This window comes from Orycteropus afer, unplaced genomic scaffold (genome assembly GCF_000298275.1).
Source record: "Orycteropus afer afer isolate SDZICR_OR568_19922 unplaced genomic scaffold, OryAfe1.0 scaffold01073, whole genome shotgun sequence".
In the NCBI taxonomy this organism is placed as follows: Eukaryota; Metazoa; Chordata; class Mammalia; order Tubulidentata; family Orycteropodidae; genus Orycteropus; species Orycteropus afer.
Genome location: NW_006922660.1, coordinates 170,794 through 190,126, shown reverse-complemented (window position 1 = coordinate 190,126; position 19,333 = coordinate 170,794). Strand labels below are relative to the sequence as shown.

At 44.0% G+C, this 19,333-nt stretch overlaps 1 protein-coding gene across 1 annotated transcript in view; it reads left to right on the top strand.

Annotated features, from left to right (window-relative positions):
• Positions 1–3,824: 3,824 nt before the first annotated feature.
• CTPS2 (CTP synthase 2) overlaps positions 3,825–19,333 on the top strand; it is a 127,165-nt gene continuing 111,656 nt past the window's right edge. Inside the window, exons 1-5 of the mRNA XM_007958668.2 lie at positions 3,825–3,990; positions 6,047–6,147; positions 17,414–17,530; positions 17,681–17,764; positions 18,952–19,032. Of these exons, the coding sequence (XP_007956859.1) occupies positions 6,085–6,147; positions 17,414–17,530; positions 17,681–17,764; positions 18,952–19,032 (345 nt within the window). The 5' untranslated portion in view covers positions 3,825–3,990; positions 6,047–6,084. The remainder of the gene's footprint in view (positions 3,991–6,046; positions 6,148–17,413; positions 17,531–17,680; positions 17,765–18,951; positions 19,033–19,333) is intronic.

Sequence of the window (19,333 nt, the reverse complement as noted above, 5' to 3'; positions counted from 1 at the left end):
CCATTCTCTGGAGAACTATGTCATGCTTGGTAAAGTGGAGGGTCAACAAAAGAGGGGAAGGTCCTCAACAAGATGAATTGACACAATGGCTGCAGCAATGGGCTCAGGTATTGTAGGGGTTGTGAGGCTGGCACAGGACCGGGCAGTGTTTTGTTCTGTTATACGTAGTGTCCCTTTGAGTTGGAGATGACTCAACAGCACATAACAGCAACAACATAGTTTACGTTGTTGTTGTAAGGTGCAGTCCAGTTGATTTTCCTAACAACCCCATGTGACAGAGTAGAACTTCCCCATAGGGTTTTCTAGGCCATGATCTTTGCAGGAACAGATTACCTGGTCTTTGTCCCACAGAGCTGCTCAAGGTTCAAACCACCAACCGTTCAGTTAGTAGTTGAGTCCCTAACTACCGTGCCACAACGGTTCACAATTTGTACAGTCCTATGGGTTTTGATAAATGTATGTCATGTGTCCAATGTTACAGTAGCATACAGAATAGTTTCACTGTCCTAAAGATACCTTACGCTCCACTATTCATTGCTCCCTCCTTTTGCTGAACCCCTGGCAACCACTGACCTTTTCATTGTCTCTAGAGTTGTGCCTTTTCAGAATGTCATATAATTGAAATCATAGGTCATTGTTGTTAGGTGCCATTGAGTGGATACTGACTCACAGACACCCCATGTATAGCAGAAAGAAACACTGCCTGGTCCTGCTCCATCCTCACAACCATTGCCATGTGTGAGCCCATTGTTGCAGATGTATGGAATCATGTAGTGTGCAGCTTTTTCATATGGGCTTCTTTCACTTGGCAATATGCATTTAGATTTCCTCCATATCTTTTTGTAGTTTGATAGGTCATTTATTTTTATTGCTGAATAACAGTTGTATGGATGTACCACAGTTTGTTTGTTTATCCATTCACATATTGGAGGATATTCTATTGCTTCTAATTTTTGGTACTTCTGAAAAATCTGCTGGAAACATCTGTGTGCAGGTTTTTATGTGGACATATGTTTGCATCTTATTTGAGTAAATACCTAGGAGCGTGATTGCTGGATCCTATGGTAGCCTATGTTTAGCTTTGTAGGAGACAATTGGACTATCTTCCAAAGTGGCTCTACCATTTTGCATTCCCACTAGTATTGCACAAGAGCTCTTGATCCACATCTTTGTCAGCTTTTGGTGGTGTCAGTGTTTTGGATTTTAGCCACGGTAACAGATGTGTAATTGTATCTCATTGTTGTTCTATCTGCAATTCCTTAATGACATATGATGTTGAGTAGTTTTTCATATTCAATCTTGTTCTACTTACTATGATTATTTATAAGGGCTTTTATTTTTGCCTTTCCTTTTTTTTTTTTTGGAAATTTAACTTGTTTTTCTTCCAAAGTAACTTTAGGATTGTTGTCAAGTTAAAAATAATAAACATCTGTTGGATTTTTATTTTAATTACATTAAGCCTAGGTAACTGCTTTTTAAAGATCCACACTTCATCCTTCTGTTTTAGGAGGATAATTCATACATACTTTTAATTTTAACATTTGGGGATTAAAAATGTTGAGATTCTTTGCCACATATTTAGAGCACTGCCAAACAGATTTGGATTGAATTAACTTAAGAAATTTCAGAGGCTCCCTTCCCCTACCCTGAAGAAAAAAAAGCATGTCAGAAGTTACTAAAATCAAGGCAAAAAAATATTTATGTAGATGAGCAATTCCCAATTAACATGAAAAAGTAGAATTTGAACTGGAAATGAATTTGGAAAATACAAAAATATTTCACTTTTGTCAATTTGCTCATCTGTGCTTTTAAGGTAAGGAGCACTGCTGCTGTAGTGGTTAAGGCATTTGGCTGCTAACCAAAAGGTCAATGGTTCAAACCCACCAGCTCCTCCATGGGAGAAAAATGGGGCAATCTGCTTCCATAAAGATTTACAGCCTTGGAAACCCAGTGGGGCTTATAGAATCGAGTCTATAGCAGTGAGTTTGGTTTGGCCCTTAAGGTACAAGATCTTCCAGACCATGCTTATCTATGTTATAAAAAATAAAATAAAACCACACTAGTTGCTGTTGAGTCGGTCTCAACTCGTGGCAACCCCATATGTGCCGAGTAGAACTGCTCCATGGGGTTTTCAAGGCTATGGTGGTTCAGAAAGAGGTCATTACGCCTGTTGTCTGAGGCACCTCTGGGTGTGTTCGAACTGCCAACCCTTTGGTTAGTAGTCCGGTGCTGCTTAACTGTTTGCTCCAATTAAAACAAAAACAAAACACACTGCCGTCGAGTCAGATCTGACTCATAGAGACCCAATGAAGGACTCCATATATGTTATACCCATGAAAAAAAACCAAACTCATTGCCATGGAGTTGATTCTGACTCATAGCAACCCTATAAGATAGAGTAGAACTATCCCATAGGGTCTCCAAGGCTGTAAATCTTTACGGTAGCAGCCTGCCACATCTTTCTCCTAAGGAGTGGCTGGTGGGTTTGAACCGCTGACCTTTCAGTTAGCAGCTGAACTCTTAACCACAGTACCACCAGGGCTCCTATATACGTTATAAGAGAGATGTAAATGAGGGCTTATAAGGGGCTTAGAACATATGACTCCCCATCAATGCCATCAAGTGATTGGCTTAATAGAGATTCAGAGACCTTCCGACAGTTAATGGGGGTGCTCCTGGTATAGCTAAGTCTATATCTGGATCTTTTTTCACAGTCCAGTTGTATAGATTGATTATTGCACACACTGGCTTTTATGACTCATTTTCACAAAGTTGCTCTGTGGGGTGACGTGGCCCTGCCTTTTCATCTGCTGTCTGTTCAATGATGCCATGGTTAAAGCATTCGGCTGCTAACCCAAAGGTCAGCAGTTCTAACCCACCAGCTGCTTGGTGGGAGAAAGATGAGGCAGTCTGTTTCCATAAAGATTTACAGCGTTGGAAACCCTGTGGGGCAGTTCTCCTCTATCCTATAGGGTCTCCATGAGTTGGTATCAACTCAATGGCAGTGGGTTTGGGTTTTTTAGGTCTGTTCAATTGTGGCTTCAACCAAGATGGAAATCAATTAAAACTTTCTTATGCCAATTTTGAGTTCAGGATACTGATATTTTTAAGTAAATTACTGTTTTAAAGTCCTTTTTTTTTCCATGTGGTGTATGATGAGTTTGAAAAAGCTAAATCTTGAAGATAAAATTTCAGTAAGCATTTAAAAGATAACAGAATGTTTTCATGGCTAGAACTAGTTTTCCCCATGGAAATATGGAGATGGTGATAGGAAATGGCCTGTAAAGAGATCTTTTACCAGCTCTTTAAGGAACCCTGGTAGTGCGATGGTTAAGCGTTTGGCTGCTGACTGAAAGGTTGGTGGTTTGAATGCAGCAGCCATTCACAGGAGAAAAGAACTAATGATCTGCTCTGGCAAAGATTTCAGCCTAGGAAACCGTATGGGGCAGTTCTACTCTGTCCTGTACGGTCACTATGAGTTGGAATCAATGCCGTGGCCCCCAACAACAACCAGGTCTTTAATAAAATGTGCCCATCTTTGAAAAATAATCTATCACAAGAAAATGTTTAATTTTTACATTGCCTTAAAAGTTTTTATTGTGAAAAATAAATATGTAACACGAAATTTGCCATTTTAACTATTTTAAAGTGTCCGGTTCAGTGGCACTACTTACATTTGTCATGTGTAACCATCACCACTGTCCATTTCCAAAACTTCTTCACCACCCACACGGAGACACAGCACCCCTTCAGCATCCATTCCCCCCTCTCCGCCCAGCCCCTGGGAATCTCTAACTTTACATTGCCTTTTTCTTCCAGGTGAAGTGTTTGTCTTAAACGATGGCGGAGAAGTTGATTTAGACCTGGGAAATTATGAAAGGTTTTTGGATATTAATCTTTATAGGGACAACAACATCACCACTGGGAAGATATACCATCATGTGATCAACAAAGAGAGGCGTGGTGATTACCTGGGGAAAACGGTACAAGGTATTCTGGTCCTGATATATGGCACCCGACGGGCCCAGCGTTCACACCCTGCCCTTAACAGATGGGAAAGTGACATGACCCTTGCCCTCGAAAGTTCTAATCCTTCTTAATTCCCTGGGTTCTTTTCCTGTTCCTCAAAAACGTCAAGCTCCTTCTCCATGTTCCTGAGTGTATTTTCATCTGGGTCTTTTTGCTTTTTGCCGAATGCCATTTTGTTCCTTTGTATATGTCTCTTTTTGTTTGTTTTCTAGCTTTTAGTTTAGCATATCCCTGGAGAACCGTTTTATTTTTTCTTCTTCAAAAGTTTCACCTGTTTGGGGCATAGGTTATTTGGCCTTTTGCCTGCCTTTAATGTGTATCTCCTTTTCCCTCTTTGCTTTTGGATCTTTGCTTAGATGGTTATTGCTCGTTTCTCAAGGACAGTGCTGGGGAGGGAGAGGCAGGCAACAGCACCAGCTGATTCCTGTTACTCTCTCCCCAACCCTTTCCCTGCTGTTGTTGTTAGGTGCCATTGAGTCAGTCCCCAACCCATGCCGTCCCTGTGCAGTGGGATTGGACCGTAGTGATCCATAAGGTTTTCGTTGGCTGATTTTCAGAAGTAGCTTGCTAGGCCTTTCTTCCTAGTGTATTTTTAGTCTGGAAGTGCCACCCAAACCTGTTCAGCACCGTAGCAATGTGGAAGCTCCATTGACAGACGGCTGGTGGCTGCACATGAGCTTCATTGGCTGGTATTGAACTTGGATCTCCTGCAGGGAAGACGAGAATTCTACCATGGAACCACCACTACCCCCTCATCCTTTCCCTGGTGCTGTGATTTTTCTTTTGTCTTAGAAGAAGCCCCTCTGGCACCCTCTGAAGACTTGTATCCATATGTGTCTGTATGATAAGGTGGTTGGTGTGTCCAGTTGGCTCTGACTCATAGTGGCCCTAGATAAAACAGAACAAAATGTTGCCTAGTCCTGTGCCGTCCCCACAATAGTAGGTTGGTGGGGTAAAAGTGATAATTTTCCCATCTCTTTTAAATCACTTTTGTGTTGGAGCCAGCTCAGAAGGGTAGACACAGGAGTCAGCCAGAGGAAGCTCAGAGGGTCAGCTGTGTCCCCACTGAGACTGGACAGAGTGGCTGAGATCTGCCATTACTCTATGCTTTCTCATACCTCCCCCTCTCCCAAGGGCAAGTCTTGGGAGAACCCAGCAGAGGGAGAGATGCTCTCTCATACCTGCTACATCCCAACGATGGGGAGAAGACAAGGCCCCCGACCTGGGCCTTGATTCCTGGCCTTGGGCTTCCCAGGTGGAGGCCAGCCCTACAGACTCTACCATCTTGGAAAGGGGCTGGGCCAGGCATGCACAGTGGGTCATTCCAAATTCACCCAGGGGAGATGACTTCCTTCTGCCTTCAGGGAGCAACAGGTGCAAGGTGGAGCAGGTGGCAGATGCTCTTTTGCCTCAGTTTCCTGGACCAGCATTTCTACTTCATGCATCAAGTTAGGAGCTCTCTGCCTAGTCCCTGTGGGCCTGCAGGACTTTTGGTGTCTTCAGAAGCCTGGGGCCTGTCTGTCACCTAGGGACTTCGGACCTGCATGGGAAGCCTCAGCCATGCTCTGCTGAGTCAACCCTTCCTCACTAGATGAGGTTACCCCCAGAAGTTCTGCCCCTCAGTGGGGCTCAGCACCCAGGGTCTACAGGACCATGGTGCCCTCTGCATGCCTCTTCCTCCTTGAGCCCAGCATTCAGCATGCTCGGCCCTCCTTGCGGATTCTAGTAGGCATTTTAGGTGTTTTCTACTTTCACCAAAGATGGCATTGCTGCTTTCTGCATCTTGTTCTCTGTGATGGTTGGTTTCAAGAGAAGAGGGAGGAACTACTTTAATGGCATAGCATTGAAGTGCCTCAACACATTTATTTCAGTGAGGGAAGATAATAGTTGGGAACCAGAGCTTGCCTGATTTGCTAGGTGGCTTTCAGGTCATGTAGGAAGTCTAGAGCCCTTCTCCCACATTCCTTTCTCATGAGCAGGAACTGAGCATCTATGTCACCTTTGCTTTTTTTGGTAGTGGTCCCCCACATTACTGATGCCGTCCAGGAGTGGGTGATGAAACAAGCCATGGTGCCTGTGGACGGGAATAATGAAGAGCCCCAGATCTGCGTCATTGAGGCAAGCATGGCACTTTTCTTTATCAGCTTGTGTCTGAACTCCATTCAATCAACAAATCTGTGTGTCAGGCACTGTGCTAGGAGGTGGGGTGACAGCAGGGAGCAAGCATAGTGGCACCTGCTCATGGCCACACGTCAGTGGGCATTAAGCAGATAAGAACACAGGCACTCTTGGGTGGCCCTGCAGGGACCTGCTGTGGAGATCATCTGCCTCTTGTAGAGTCAATGTTAAGGGCCGCCCCCTCAGTGCCCAGGCCTGGGATGGGCGTGGTCCCTGCCTGCAGGAGCTTACGGATAGGCCTAGACACCAACTTCCGATGCAGAGGTGCTGAGTGAGGGAAGTCACATGGTAGAGGTGATTGAGGGTGAAAAGCGTATATTAGCTGGTCTAAGAAAGAATGTAGTATTTGAACTTGCCACTTGTTCATGGATTTCTTCCCTTCTGCTCCATGTGCAGAATGAGAATAACAGCCGAGTCCTTTTTATCTAAGTGTCAGTGTGCCTAATTCCCAGGCAGAAGAGCAGAATAATGAATAGCTCACTTTCTAGAGTCAGACTGCCCAGATTCAAATTTCTGCCCTGACCCTCTGAACGGTGTATAGCTCAGTAGTTAAGAAACTGGAGCCAGACTGGTGAACCAAGCCGTGGCCCCCGTGGGTCAGAATAAAGTTCATAGTCCAGCTGGGACCTTGGGCAAGTTTGCCTCACTTTTTTGTGCCTCAGTTTACTCAGCTGCAAAATGAGGATGATGATGATGATAATAATAATAATATTTTCACTCATTACTTTGAGAATCAAATGAGTCTATACAAGTAAAGTGCTTAGAATGATGTCTGACTCAGAGTAAGTGTTTACCAATTATTAGCCATTATTACTGTGCCTTTGGGCAAATGACTTCTCAAAGCATCGATGGACTTGTCTATAAAGTGGTGATAATAATGGTAGTTCTGAGGGTTTACAGGAGATACTTTGAAGCATGTGGCAATCTGGGAAATTCTCAAAAAGCATGTTAGCTGTTAATAGTATTATCAGTGTTAGCAGATTGGTATTACACTTTGAGCAGATCCATTTTGTTAATAGTAGGACTGATAATATAAATGTATGATACTAAACCAAACCCACTGCCATTGAGTCAATTTTGACTCTGGCAATCCCTGTTGGTTTTCTAAGGCTGTAAATCTTTATGGAAGTAGATTGCCTCACCTTCTTCTGTTGAGCAGCTGGTGGGTTTGAACCACTGACCTTCTGGTTAGCAGCCAAATTCTTACCCACTACACCACCAGAGCTCCTAAGACTACCATATAGCTTAAAGCTCACTGCCGTTGAGTCATATCCGACTCATAACAACTCCTCCTTGGGTTTCCGAGGCAATATCACTAAGGAAGTAGTAACTATATATTATACTATTATAATAGTATCGTTGATAAACTTAATATAAATGTATAATACAAGTGTGCTATGCAAATTTTTATCTCCCTTAGTGCTTCTAACAACAACAACAGTATTTCTATAACAGAACTGCCACAAGTGGGTGGCTTTAAACCCCCCCCCAAAAAAATAATAATAATAAGAGCTCTGGTGGCTCAGTGCCTAGGGCATTTGACTGCTAACCAGAAGGCTGGCGGTTCAAACCCACCAGCCACTCCTCAGAAGGAAGGTTGGGCAATCTACTTCTGTAGAGATACCACCTCAGAAACCCAAGGAGGGGTATGCTATTGTAATAGTAAGGTTGATAAACTTAATATAAATGCATGATACAAGTGTGCTATGCAAACTTTTATTTCTCTTAGTATTGCTTACAACAACAACAATAGTATCGCTGTAACAGAAATGCCACAAGTGGGTGACTTTACAGAATAGAGATTTACTTTCTCACAGTTCTGGAGGCTAAAAGTCCAAATTAGGGTCTCGGCCTTGTGGATCCTTCCTTGCCGGGGGTCCTGGGTGTGCCTTGGTGCCTTGGCCTCTTGACATTGCTCACATGGCATCTCTCTTCTTCAGCATGTGCATGGGTCTCTGTGTGCTGCTCTTCATATAATTCAGAAGTGATTGGGTAATCAACTGATTGACTGATTACATCACATTAGACCGCATTATGGAAGGTGGTCCCATTATGCTGCATTAGACATACGGTAGTTATGTTACATTAGATTAGATTGCCTCCACAGGTATAGGGTTTAAGGTTCCAACACATATTTTGGAGGGACACAATTCAGTTCATAACAACCAAGGAAAGAGGGGATGCTTTCTTTATACACAGATTATTTTGTAGGACAGAAAAATGCACATATTGTAGATGTCCAGCTTGATGAAGTTGTACACCCTGAATCCAGCTGTGTAACAATAACATTTAATATCTAATACAGTCAACAGTTGGCAAAAATTGAATCAATGATACAGACAAATAGTGTAAGCAAAGAGGAAGGCTGGGAAAGCTCCAGGAAGAATAGAATGGGATACGAGAAAGGAGACGTAAGCCTGGGGTACAGTGTGTGACACCGGTGTGGGGGAGACTTATGTGGACGCTCTGTTTAATGAATTTCCATTTTTAGAATCAACCTTTGAGCACATCAGAGAAATTTTGGAAGAAGGAAACCAGATATAAATGTCGTGTACGGGTCATCAGCTCTGAAATAGGATTTGAGAGGTAGAAGAGGTGGAGGAGTGCTGGGATTTGACCTTGGTTTTTTCATACTAAGCCTTTGAAGCCCAGTGTTTATTTTGCTGTTACAGCACATCTCACTTTGGAAGGGCCAGGGCACTCTGGGGGAACTCTGGTGGCATAGTGCCTAAAGCATTTGACTGCTAACCAGAAGGCTGGCGGTTCCAACCCACTAGCCACTCCTCAGAAGGAGAAGAGGAACTCATTGCACACCATGAAGGCCTCTACAGAGATTGTCAGCAGTTGACAGAATAGGAAGGAAAAGTATCTCAAAGTTAGGAGAGTAACCACTAGAGAAGCTAACAAGTGTGACTGAGATTGGAGGAGGCACGAAAGAGCTAAATTCTCATCTGTCACAGCAGGAAGCCACTTTGGCTTCTTTGGAGGGTGTCTAACATGGGTAAACCAACATAGCTGAGTCGGAGATAGGGAAGTAAGTGCCAGGAGAAATAGCGAACACAGATATGGGCTTGGGAAAGTGAAGGAGTGGGTTAGGGGACTCTTGCTTTTGAATGTAAACTTTTCTATACAGTTTGGTTTTTAACCATGGACATGCATTATTTTGATTTGAAAAATAAAACCCACAAGACACACACACACATACACACACACACTCCTACAGATGTCAACATGAATGGGCCATTAAGTGGTTTCAGTATCCTAAAGTTCAGCATGAACTTCTCTGATCTTCTCAAAGGCTGGCCGTCATCACACCCTGGGTTCATGCTGGGTATTTGTTGTATAGAATTGCACTGTCCAACAGCATAACCACTAGCCACATGGGGCTATTACCAAAAACAACAACAGCAAAAACACCAAACTCACTGCTGTTGAGTTTATTTGACTCATAGCGACCCCTCCTTGGGTTTTTGAGGTGGTATCTCTACGGATGTAGATTGCCCAATCTTTCTTCTGAGGAGTGGCTGGTAGGTTTGAACCACCAGCCTTCTGGTTAGCAGTCAAATGCCTTAGACACTATGCCACCAGAGTTCCCTCCGAAAAAAACAAACCAAACTCACTGCCATCGAGTCAGATCCGACTCATAGCAACCCCTCCTTGGGTTTCTAAGGTGGTATCACTACAAAGATAGATTGCCCAACTTTCCTTCCGTGGAGTGACTGGTGGGTTTGAACTGCCAGCCTTCTGGTTAGCAGCCAATTGCCTTAGGCACTATCCCACCAGAGCTCCCCCAGAGGTTTCTGGCCCTTCCATAGTGAGATGTGCTGTAACAGCAAAATACACACTGGGCTTCAAAGGCTTAGTGTGAAAAAAGCAAGGTCAAATACATACATACATACATATATATATATATATATATATATATATATATATATATACATATATATATATATAATTGTGATTTGGGTTAAGATTTACAGAGCAAATTCACTTTCCATACAGCAGTTTACATATACTTTGTCTCATGACATTGACCACAGTTTACCACAATGCAACAGCTCCCCTCCCACTTCCTCCCCATAGTTACCTCTTCCCAGTATCCATCCCTCCATGGACTCCTGCCCCCTGAGCTGTCTCCCTGTGCATAGGCAGCCCTTCTTTCTCAATGATTGTTCTCTCCAAGGAGTGTATCTACTTGAGGTAAATGTTTAACTCACATGCCTGTATTTTGTTTGGCTGGAAACCACAGGTGTGGTTTCAATTCCAGACCTGAAGGGCAGCTAGGGGCCATAGTCTCAGTGGTTCCACCAGGCTCTATTGGACCAGCAAACCTGGTCCCCCCCCCTCTTTTTTTTTCTCCAAATGATTTTGAGTTTTGTTCCACATTGTTCTCCCTCTCTATCAAGGATCTCCTACATAGATCCCCTTCCAAGTCAAATACCAATATTTTTATATAACCAAAGTGAACTCACTCCCATCAAGTCGATTCTGGCTCATAGCAACCCCCATAGGGTTTCCAAAGCTGTAAATCTTTACGGAAGCAGACTGCCTCATCTTTCTTCCATGGAGCAGCTGGTGGGTTCGAACAACTGACCTTTTTGGTTAGTAGCCAAATACCTTATTATTAAAGTTGATTCTCTATATTTTTACTTTTATAAATGTAGCAACTAAAATCTTTAAGACTAAATATATAGATAACTTACACTATATATCTATTGATGTGTATGTGCTGGTCTAGTACTGTCACTGTCTTTTTGACTTAGCCCTGGTGGTTCTAGCAACAGGAGGTTAAAAGATCCAGAAAAAGTTGGTCAGTAGCCCAAAAGTAATGACAAATTTCCTAAACTTGAAAATTTTTATAACTTTTCCAGAATTTTTTTTTCATTCTCTTAGTTTTTATAGGAGAAAGAATAGGCTTTTCCTCAGACTATTAACCTTCATCACAAGAAAAGTTACAAATGGTCACGTGTATGTGTACTTTTGCCTTTTCTTCCTGCTTCTATTCTGTTCTTGAGTTGTATAAAAATGGTGTGGCAGAGGCATCTGACCTCCTGAAACTTCACAAGGGGGGAGGAAAACCAAGATTGATTCCTATGAGGCAGAGGTCAGACATGTCCCCACCATCCAACCTTCTTACCAATTCTGACACCAACTGTCCCTCCCATGACACTCTACTTCTCTACTGGGTTCGATAATTCATTTCAGTGGCCACACATAACTCACAGATAATACTCACAGTTATGGAGTTTATTAGGGAAGTAACAGGTTACAATTCATGATCAGAAATGATCAGGATACAGTTTCAATCAGGACAACCTCCTCTCAGCCATGCCCAAAGGCATGTATCTCTCTGGCCCTTGGCCCCTCGGCCTGGCATCTGCCCAGCTTAGGCAAGTCTTACAAAGCTGTGTAGCTCCACTGATAAGTGCCTAGAGGCACCCCACTCCACCAGTAAGCCTTGGCCTGAATGCACTCAGCTCTACCTCCATGAATTGGCAAAATTAGTTCTATCAAGTGTCCGGAGGCAATCCACACTGCCAAGAAGCCTTCTGCCCAAAGGTGCTCAGCTGTCTCACTCCGTAAGTCCAGAAGCCTGCCATACTATCTCCTGCCAGGTCTCTGATTCTGCTGCCACCATCCGTGTTGCTGCTTCTCACCATCTCTCATCATCTCAGCAAAGTGTTATAGCTCTCTCTCTGTCTCTTGGGTTGAGAAGGCTCAGCACAAGGATCTCAGGTCCAAAGGATGTCCTCTTCTTCATTAATGGGAATTCCCTCCTTCCTGCCTCAGTGGGGCGGGGTTCATTTTAAGCCTAGGAGGATGGCAAAACTGACCAATCCCCTCGTTAGGGTTCCATACACCTTATTTGCATGGTCCCATGCCCACAAAGGTGCCAAGAACCTTATTTACATTATTACAAGCTAGCCAATCCCCTTGGTGGGCCACAGGTACCTCATGTTCGCGTAGTCCCACCCAGTCATCTGGTGGTCGTCACAAAGTGTATGGCTGGGGGGGGCCTTATTAAATAATTCACTGTACCACAAGTTGACTTGCTCAGCTTAGGCAACGTTAATTCAGCACATAGTATGTACCAGCCACAATGATAGCTGCTAGGGGTATGTGGTCTGTCTCTTGGGCTTCAGGAGCTCATCGTCTAGATTTTTAATTTCATGGATATAAACCATGACAAGTGGTCACCAGCACAACCTCTTCTCCATATAACCCTGATGTTTACAGTTGCCTATTGGATGCTAAGTCAGAGATCCTTTGGATTCGTTTAAATTGTGTTCATCAGCTGTGTTTGTCCATGTTTTAAGCTTTTGAAGAAGGACCATCAAAGTGGATTTTTGTTTTGTTTTGTTTTAAGCACATAAATGCTGTTGAAGTGTCTCTAAAGCCTTTTATGTGGGTGTGAGAGTGCCACTTCTCAGTCCAGTGGCACTGGCAGGCTTTATTCATTAGGTTAGCTAAGCACAAACTTGAAATGGTTCAAGCCTGGCTTTAAAACAACAACCACCACCAGTTGCTGTTGAGTCAATTCCAACTCATGGTGACTCCATGCATGTCAGACTACAACTGAGCTCCACAGGGTTTCAATGGCTGCTCTGAAGTAGATAGCCAGGCCTCTCTCATGAGGGGCCTTTGAATGGACTTGAATCGCCAGTCTTTCAGTTAGTGGCCGAGTGTGTTAACTGTTTGAACCACCCAGAGATCCTGTGTTGGGATCTAAGAAATGCCCTTCGGAACCCCCCAGCCAAATTTTCCTCATGTTTCAATAGCAAGGAGCACGGATTTCCATGACAGGCTCAGAAGAGCGATCAGGGCAGGCTCAGGGACTGGGGAGTCAGGCAAGATGCCCGGGTTGGAGAGCGTTTGTCCTACCCACAGACTCCAGGCCAGAGTTAAAAACCACAGAAAACAAACTCACTGCCACCGAGTTGGTCCCGGCTCATAGCAACCCCTCCTTGGGTTTCCAAGGCAGTATCACTATGGAAGTAGATTGCCCAATCTTTCTTCCGAGGAGTGACTGGTGGGTTTGAACCGCCAGCCTTCTGGTTAGCAGTCAAATGCTTAGGCACTCTGCTACCAAAGCTCCTTGACTTAAAGGGATATAAACTTTCTCTCTCTTTTTTAATTGCATAAAGACTCCTTTCTTTAAAGGCAAAACCGACTTTGCGTATCCTGTAATTTGCTGATGCTTTAATTTCAGCTTCGGATAGATCTTAAAATGTTCTTATGGGTTCAGTTTTCCTTGTTATGTGAGGAACGGACTAACTTAGGACTTGTGGTGCAGTGAATTACTTGCTGTGGCTCTTTTAGCCATGGTCTTTGTGGCACCCGCCAGATGACTGGGTGGAACTATGCAAATGTGAGACGCTTGTGGCCCACCAAGGGGATTGGCTAGTTTACTAATAATGTGAATAAGGTCCATGGCACGCTTGTGGGGGTGGGACCATGCAAATAAGGTGTATGGAACCCTAACGCGGGGATTGATCAGTTTTGCCATCCTCCTAGGCTTAAAATGAGGCCTCTCAGAGGCAGAAAGGGGGAATCTCACTACTATCAAGAAAGAAGTGGCAGGAGTGGAGTACACCCTTGGACTTGAGATCCCTGTGCTGAGACAGTGAGAAGCAGCAGCGGAGAAACCACGGCAGCAGAGGCAGTGGAACCAAGGGACTGGCAGGAGACAGAGCAGGGGGCTTCCTGGCCCACAGAGAAAGAAAGCTTGCTGGTGGAGTGGGGTACCTTTCTGAACAGGGCAGAGGACAAGGGGCTGCAGGGCTGAGAGGCTGGGGCCAGAGTTAAACATGCCTGTGACACGGCTGAGAGGAAGCTGTCCTGATTGAGGAACCGTATCCTGAGTTGTTTCTGCTCCTAAATTGTGACCTGTTACTTACCTAATGTACTCCATCATCGTGAGTACTGTGTGTGAGTTCTTTGTGGTCATTGCAACAAATTATGGGGCCCAGCAGAGAAGTAGAGAGTTCTCTGGGAGGGACGGTTGAGATCAGAGTTGATAAAAAGGTTGGAGGGTGGCTGGCCTGTCTGACTTCTGCCCTCATAGGACTCAGCCTTGGGCTATTGATGCTGATGGCGATTCTCTCTACCCCTTGTGAAGTTAGAGGAGGTCAGACGAGGCTTCTCTCACACCCTTTTGACAGACAGTGTTGAGAGATTCTGAGCACAATGATCATAATAGTGAGCCAGAAATGTTCCTACGGAGGAGCTGATAAGCTGTAATGTTGTTGTGGTTGTTGTTGTTATGTGCCGTCGAGTCAAACCCGACTCATAGCGACCCCTCCTTGGGTTTCCGAGGCAGTATCACTACGGAAGTAGGATTGCCCAACCTTCCTTCCGAGGAGTGGCTGGTGTAAGCTGTAATGGGAACTACCAAATTGGAGAGAGTGCAGTACCACAAACAGCCATGGGAGGGCAGAAGCCGATAATGTTTAAAGTTTTCGCTGCCTCTGATTCTCTGTGGACTCCCAGGATACCATCATCAGAAAACAGATGTTGCCCAAAAGAGGTCTGCACTTGTTTAAGTGCAGACCTCTTTTTTCTTTTAAGAATTTTTTTTCATGACATTCTGGTGGATTGTAGTTAATGAACTCTTACACTCCTCCCCCCAATATCCTGATTACCTGTGATCGTTTTTTGATTCTTCGATTTCTTTAAGTTCGTCATTCTCTTACAAAACAATCATGTATTTCAACCTGTTCCATACCCAGGGAGCGTCAATTTAACTGTGTCTTGTAAACAATAATTTGTTCTGCAGCAGCATAGCCCCGAGACTGGGTTGGCTCTGCTGTAATGATTGTAGCAGGTACTGTCCACCCTGTCACCTGGGGCTTAGATTGAATTTTGCGACCTTTCTCTCCTGTCCTGACCGTTACCCTAAATGCTCAGTACTGGGTACAGGGCGCTGGGCTTGTGCTGGAACATTCCTGCCCTCATGGGGCTCCCTGCCTAGTGGGGCAGATTGATAGGAAACAAGGACGTATGGCCAGGTCCTGCAATGGGGAGGATGGGATTGAAACTGCATTCTGCGGTGGTCAGGGTCAGGCGTTCAGAGGGGGACAAATGTCCCCCTGGGCTGACTGACAAGAGGAGACAGGTGTACATGAAGGAGGAGGGTAGGAGGGCTTAAGTGGGGGCCGGGAAGGAGGAACTTGGCTCATCTGAGGCACAGAAAGGCCACAAGGCTGAAGCACAGAAAACAGGGTAAAGGGGCACAAGATGGGATTAGGGACGTGTGTGAGAACCAGGTCATGTAGGGTCTCTTGTTGGCTGTGGAAAGGAGTTTAGATTTTATTTTGAGTGAAGTGGTGAGGCAGTGAGGGGTATGAGCACGGGAGAGATGTATTCTGTGTTTTGAAAAGGTCACTCTGCTGGTATATGACAAATGATTTGATTGTAGGACAGGAGCGAGTGGAAGCTGGGAGGCTATTTAGACCAGGGGCTGCACACTTCTGGAAAAGGCCAGATAGGAAATATATTGAGCTTTGTCACGACTATGAACAACTGTGCCATCATAGCCATGAATGCAGCTGTAGACAATATGTAATTGATGGACATGGCTGTGTGCCAATAAAAGCTCATTTGCAAAACCAGGTGGTGAGCTCGTTTGCTGTCTTCTTGTTTTAGATTATTGTGAAAGATGAGGTTGGCTTGAGTGTCTATGGTGGTAGCAGTGGAGATAGAGAGCAGTGGGGGGGTTTTGCAAGAGCTCTGGACTGGGGTGGGGGAGGGAAAGGGGGAAATGGAGGGTGATTTCCTGACTTCTGGCTTGAGTCTGTCACTGGGAGGAGATGAGGAAACACCAAGAAAAACAGGCCCTGGGGTCAGGGGAACCAAGAGTTCAGTGTGGGACACGTTAAGTTTGAGTAACTGTTGAGCCATCCAAGTTGTCAGTGATGATTTGCCTCCAGAGTTCAACGGAGGTGGGAAGAGGTCAAGGTTACAAGCAGATTTCAAACCCATCAGGTAGATGAAGCCACAGGAGATGGTGGATTCTGTGAATGGACCTGCCACAATTTCTTCCTCCTCAACATCCACAGGGAACTCTGGTGGCATAGTGCCTAAGGCACTTGACTGCTAGCCAGAAGGCTGGCGGTTCAAACCCACCAGCCACTCCTCGGAAGGAAGGTTGGGCAATCTACTTCCGTAGTGATACCGCCTCGGAAACCCAAGGAGGGGTCACTATGAGTCAGATCCGACTCGACGGCAGTGAGTTTGGTTTTTACAATTTGCCTTCAGTAACGTTACTTAAGCATTTTACTTTAGACTAGGATAATATTCACTTTAACCCATTCAGCTTCATCATATATACATACTTACAGGCTATCACATGGATTTTAAAATTAATTGGCTCGCATTTGAGCACCTACTACATGCTTAAGACTATAAGCAAGCTGCTGGGAAGAATTTAAGAAAACATGAATTTAATAAGGAAAATAAGATGGCGTATTCACGGGGCTTTGGTATGATTTGTTTCTGAAAGCACACATGTTTTAGTAACACCGATTTGTTTCAAGTAGTGCCAACATTGCAAGGAGACTGTTCAAATGCATGTGTATGCATATGCATGTTTCTGTGTGCAGATAGTGAGAGAATGTCCACTATTCCATGCCCAGCAGGACCAGGTGGCTCTCACCTTTCTCATGTTGTCACTAGATTTGAGTTCTACCTTCCAGTTGGTACCGACTGGTAGAAATTAACTTCTCTTGCTCCTCTGCGATTTATATTCTGGATCTTTCTATCCACTTATGAATTTCTCTCCTTTAAACCTTCTTTGACCTCCCTTTCTTTTCCCTTCTTGGTACTTTGCTTTGCTCTCTTACTTGCTCATTTGTCTATGTTACAGTGCACCCCTTTTCCCTTATTTTGCTTTCTTTTTTTGTTATTATTAGTCACTGTTTAATTTTTGTCATGCTTTACTTTCTAGTCTCCATTTTCTCTTCCTTTTGCTTCATCTCTCTTTCTCTCTCTCTTTTGTTTTTAGATTTTTAACAGCTTTATTGAGGTACTATTTATAGACCATAAATTGTATCCATTTTAAGTGTATAATTCAATGATTTTCAGTATATTTACAAACTTTGCTTCTCAAGTAACCAGCAAACTTTAGTTATTAAGCTCAATTTATTCAGTTTTCCTTCTTAGTCTGTGTACCATGGAGAATGATCTGATCATTTTTTTTTTCCCCCAGCTGGGTGGCACCATTGGAGACATTGAAGGAATGCCATATGTGGAAGCATTCAGACAATTCCAGTTTAAGGCCAAGAGGGAGAATTTCTGTAATATCCACGTTAGCCTTGTCCCACAGGTAGGCTTTCCAGATAAGTATGTGGACAGCAACTTTTAGAAATTTTCCTGGGATATTCTATTAAATTCACATTTTGAAATAATAAAGGAAACTATTCATTATCCAGAAGAGCCAGATGTCCAATGACCCAATGCTAACGTTTCTTTTCAGCCCAACGCTACCAGGGAACAAAAAACCAAACCCACGCAAAACAGTGTCCGTGCGTTGCGAGGCCTAGGGCTCTCTCCAGACTTGGTAGGTTAAGGAGAGTGGGTAAGTTTGCTGCTAACATCTCTTGGAATAATCCTTTATAGGACCTCCATTTCTTAGTCGATAACGTCATCTAAGTCTTTCGTAGCTCAAAAATGGTTCCTATGACATTGAGCTTTTTTTCAAATTCTTTTTTAAAAATCTGCCAGGGAAGGCTAATTTTCTTATCCTCAAATGTGAGTTCCCACATTTCTATATGGGCCTTCACTGTATGGATTATTCTCCAGGCCCTCATTTCTTTGGCCACATTAACAGTTAGGCAAATGCAGTATCCTTTAGAGTGAGGGTGGGACCTTGGAAATTTTCCTGTAACCTGCTAGGATGAGTATCACTGCTTGTATTTTTCAGTGCAATTAATGATATTTCCTTATAGCAGATAATCCATTTATTGCCAGCAGTCTAGATCAGAGGTCTGCAAACGGAGCCTGTAGACTGGTTGCCTACTTTTTGTTTTTTTCTATTGTGGTAGAATATACATAACAAAACAATCGCCATTTCACCCATTTTTATGTGTACGAGACAGTGATGTTATTTATGTTCAGCATATAGTGCAACCATCACTATCAGTCATGTACAGATTTTTTCATCACCCAACGGAGGGAAGATGGCGCAATCTACTTCCGTAGTGATACTGCCTCGGAAACCCAAGGAGGGGTCGCTATGAGTCGGGGCCTACTCGATGGCACATAACAACAACAACAACAACCTCAACAGAGTGGCTGCCTGTTTTTGTACATAAAGTTTTATTGGTACACAGCCACAGCTATTTGTTTACATTTTGTCTCTGGCTGCTTCCTTGCTTAAACAGTACAGTTGAGTAGTCAAGACAGAGACTGCATGGCCCACCAACACTTAAGATATTTCCTATCTGGCCCTTTACAGAAAAAGTATGCCGACCCCTGGCCTAGCCCTCTTAATGTGTTTAAAGAAGCAGCGTTTATGAGCTCACTGGAGACATCTTGACATTTCAAGTTCTTACCGGTAGATTGGTGTTGAATTTGAGGATACTTAATGATAGAGGTGTAGAGACTAGTTTCCAAAAGTCCAGAGGAATGCCTGGGGTGTGCAAGAGCATACTTAGCCAAGTCCCCTACAGTACAAAGAAATTAGTGTCCTCCTGTACACGAAGCTTGATGCCTGCTTGCTGACCTGTGCATCCTTGACTTTGACAGATTATCTGCAGAAGTTCAAAACCCATAGAAATGGCTGTGAAGGAAAAGATTTCTATGTTTTGTCATGTGAAACCTGAACAGGTTAGTACTGCTCTTCAGATCTTATTGTCTTGCAGGCAACTATCAAATGCTGCTGTTGCTCTCAACAGCATTTCTGAAAGCTTGGGGGGCCCATATCGAACCATGGCTCCCTTTGCCCTGAATGTAGTCATCTTGAGACCCATGATTTCTTAGGTATAATGAATGGTCCTTTGCCTAATCGTTGCTTAACTTATAGGTACAAAACCAGGGTGGGCTCTTTAACTCCCAGTCAAGGCTCTAGAGAGAGAACCATGCGAAGCCGCTTTTTCAGCTGTTTATCCTGTCTTTCTGGGACCCTTAG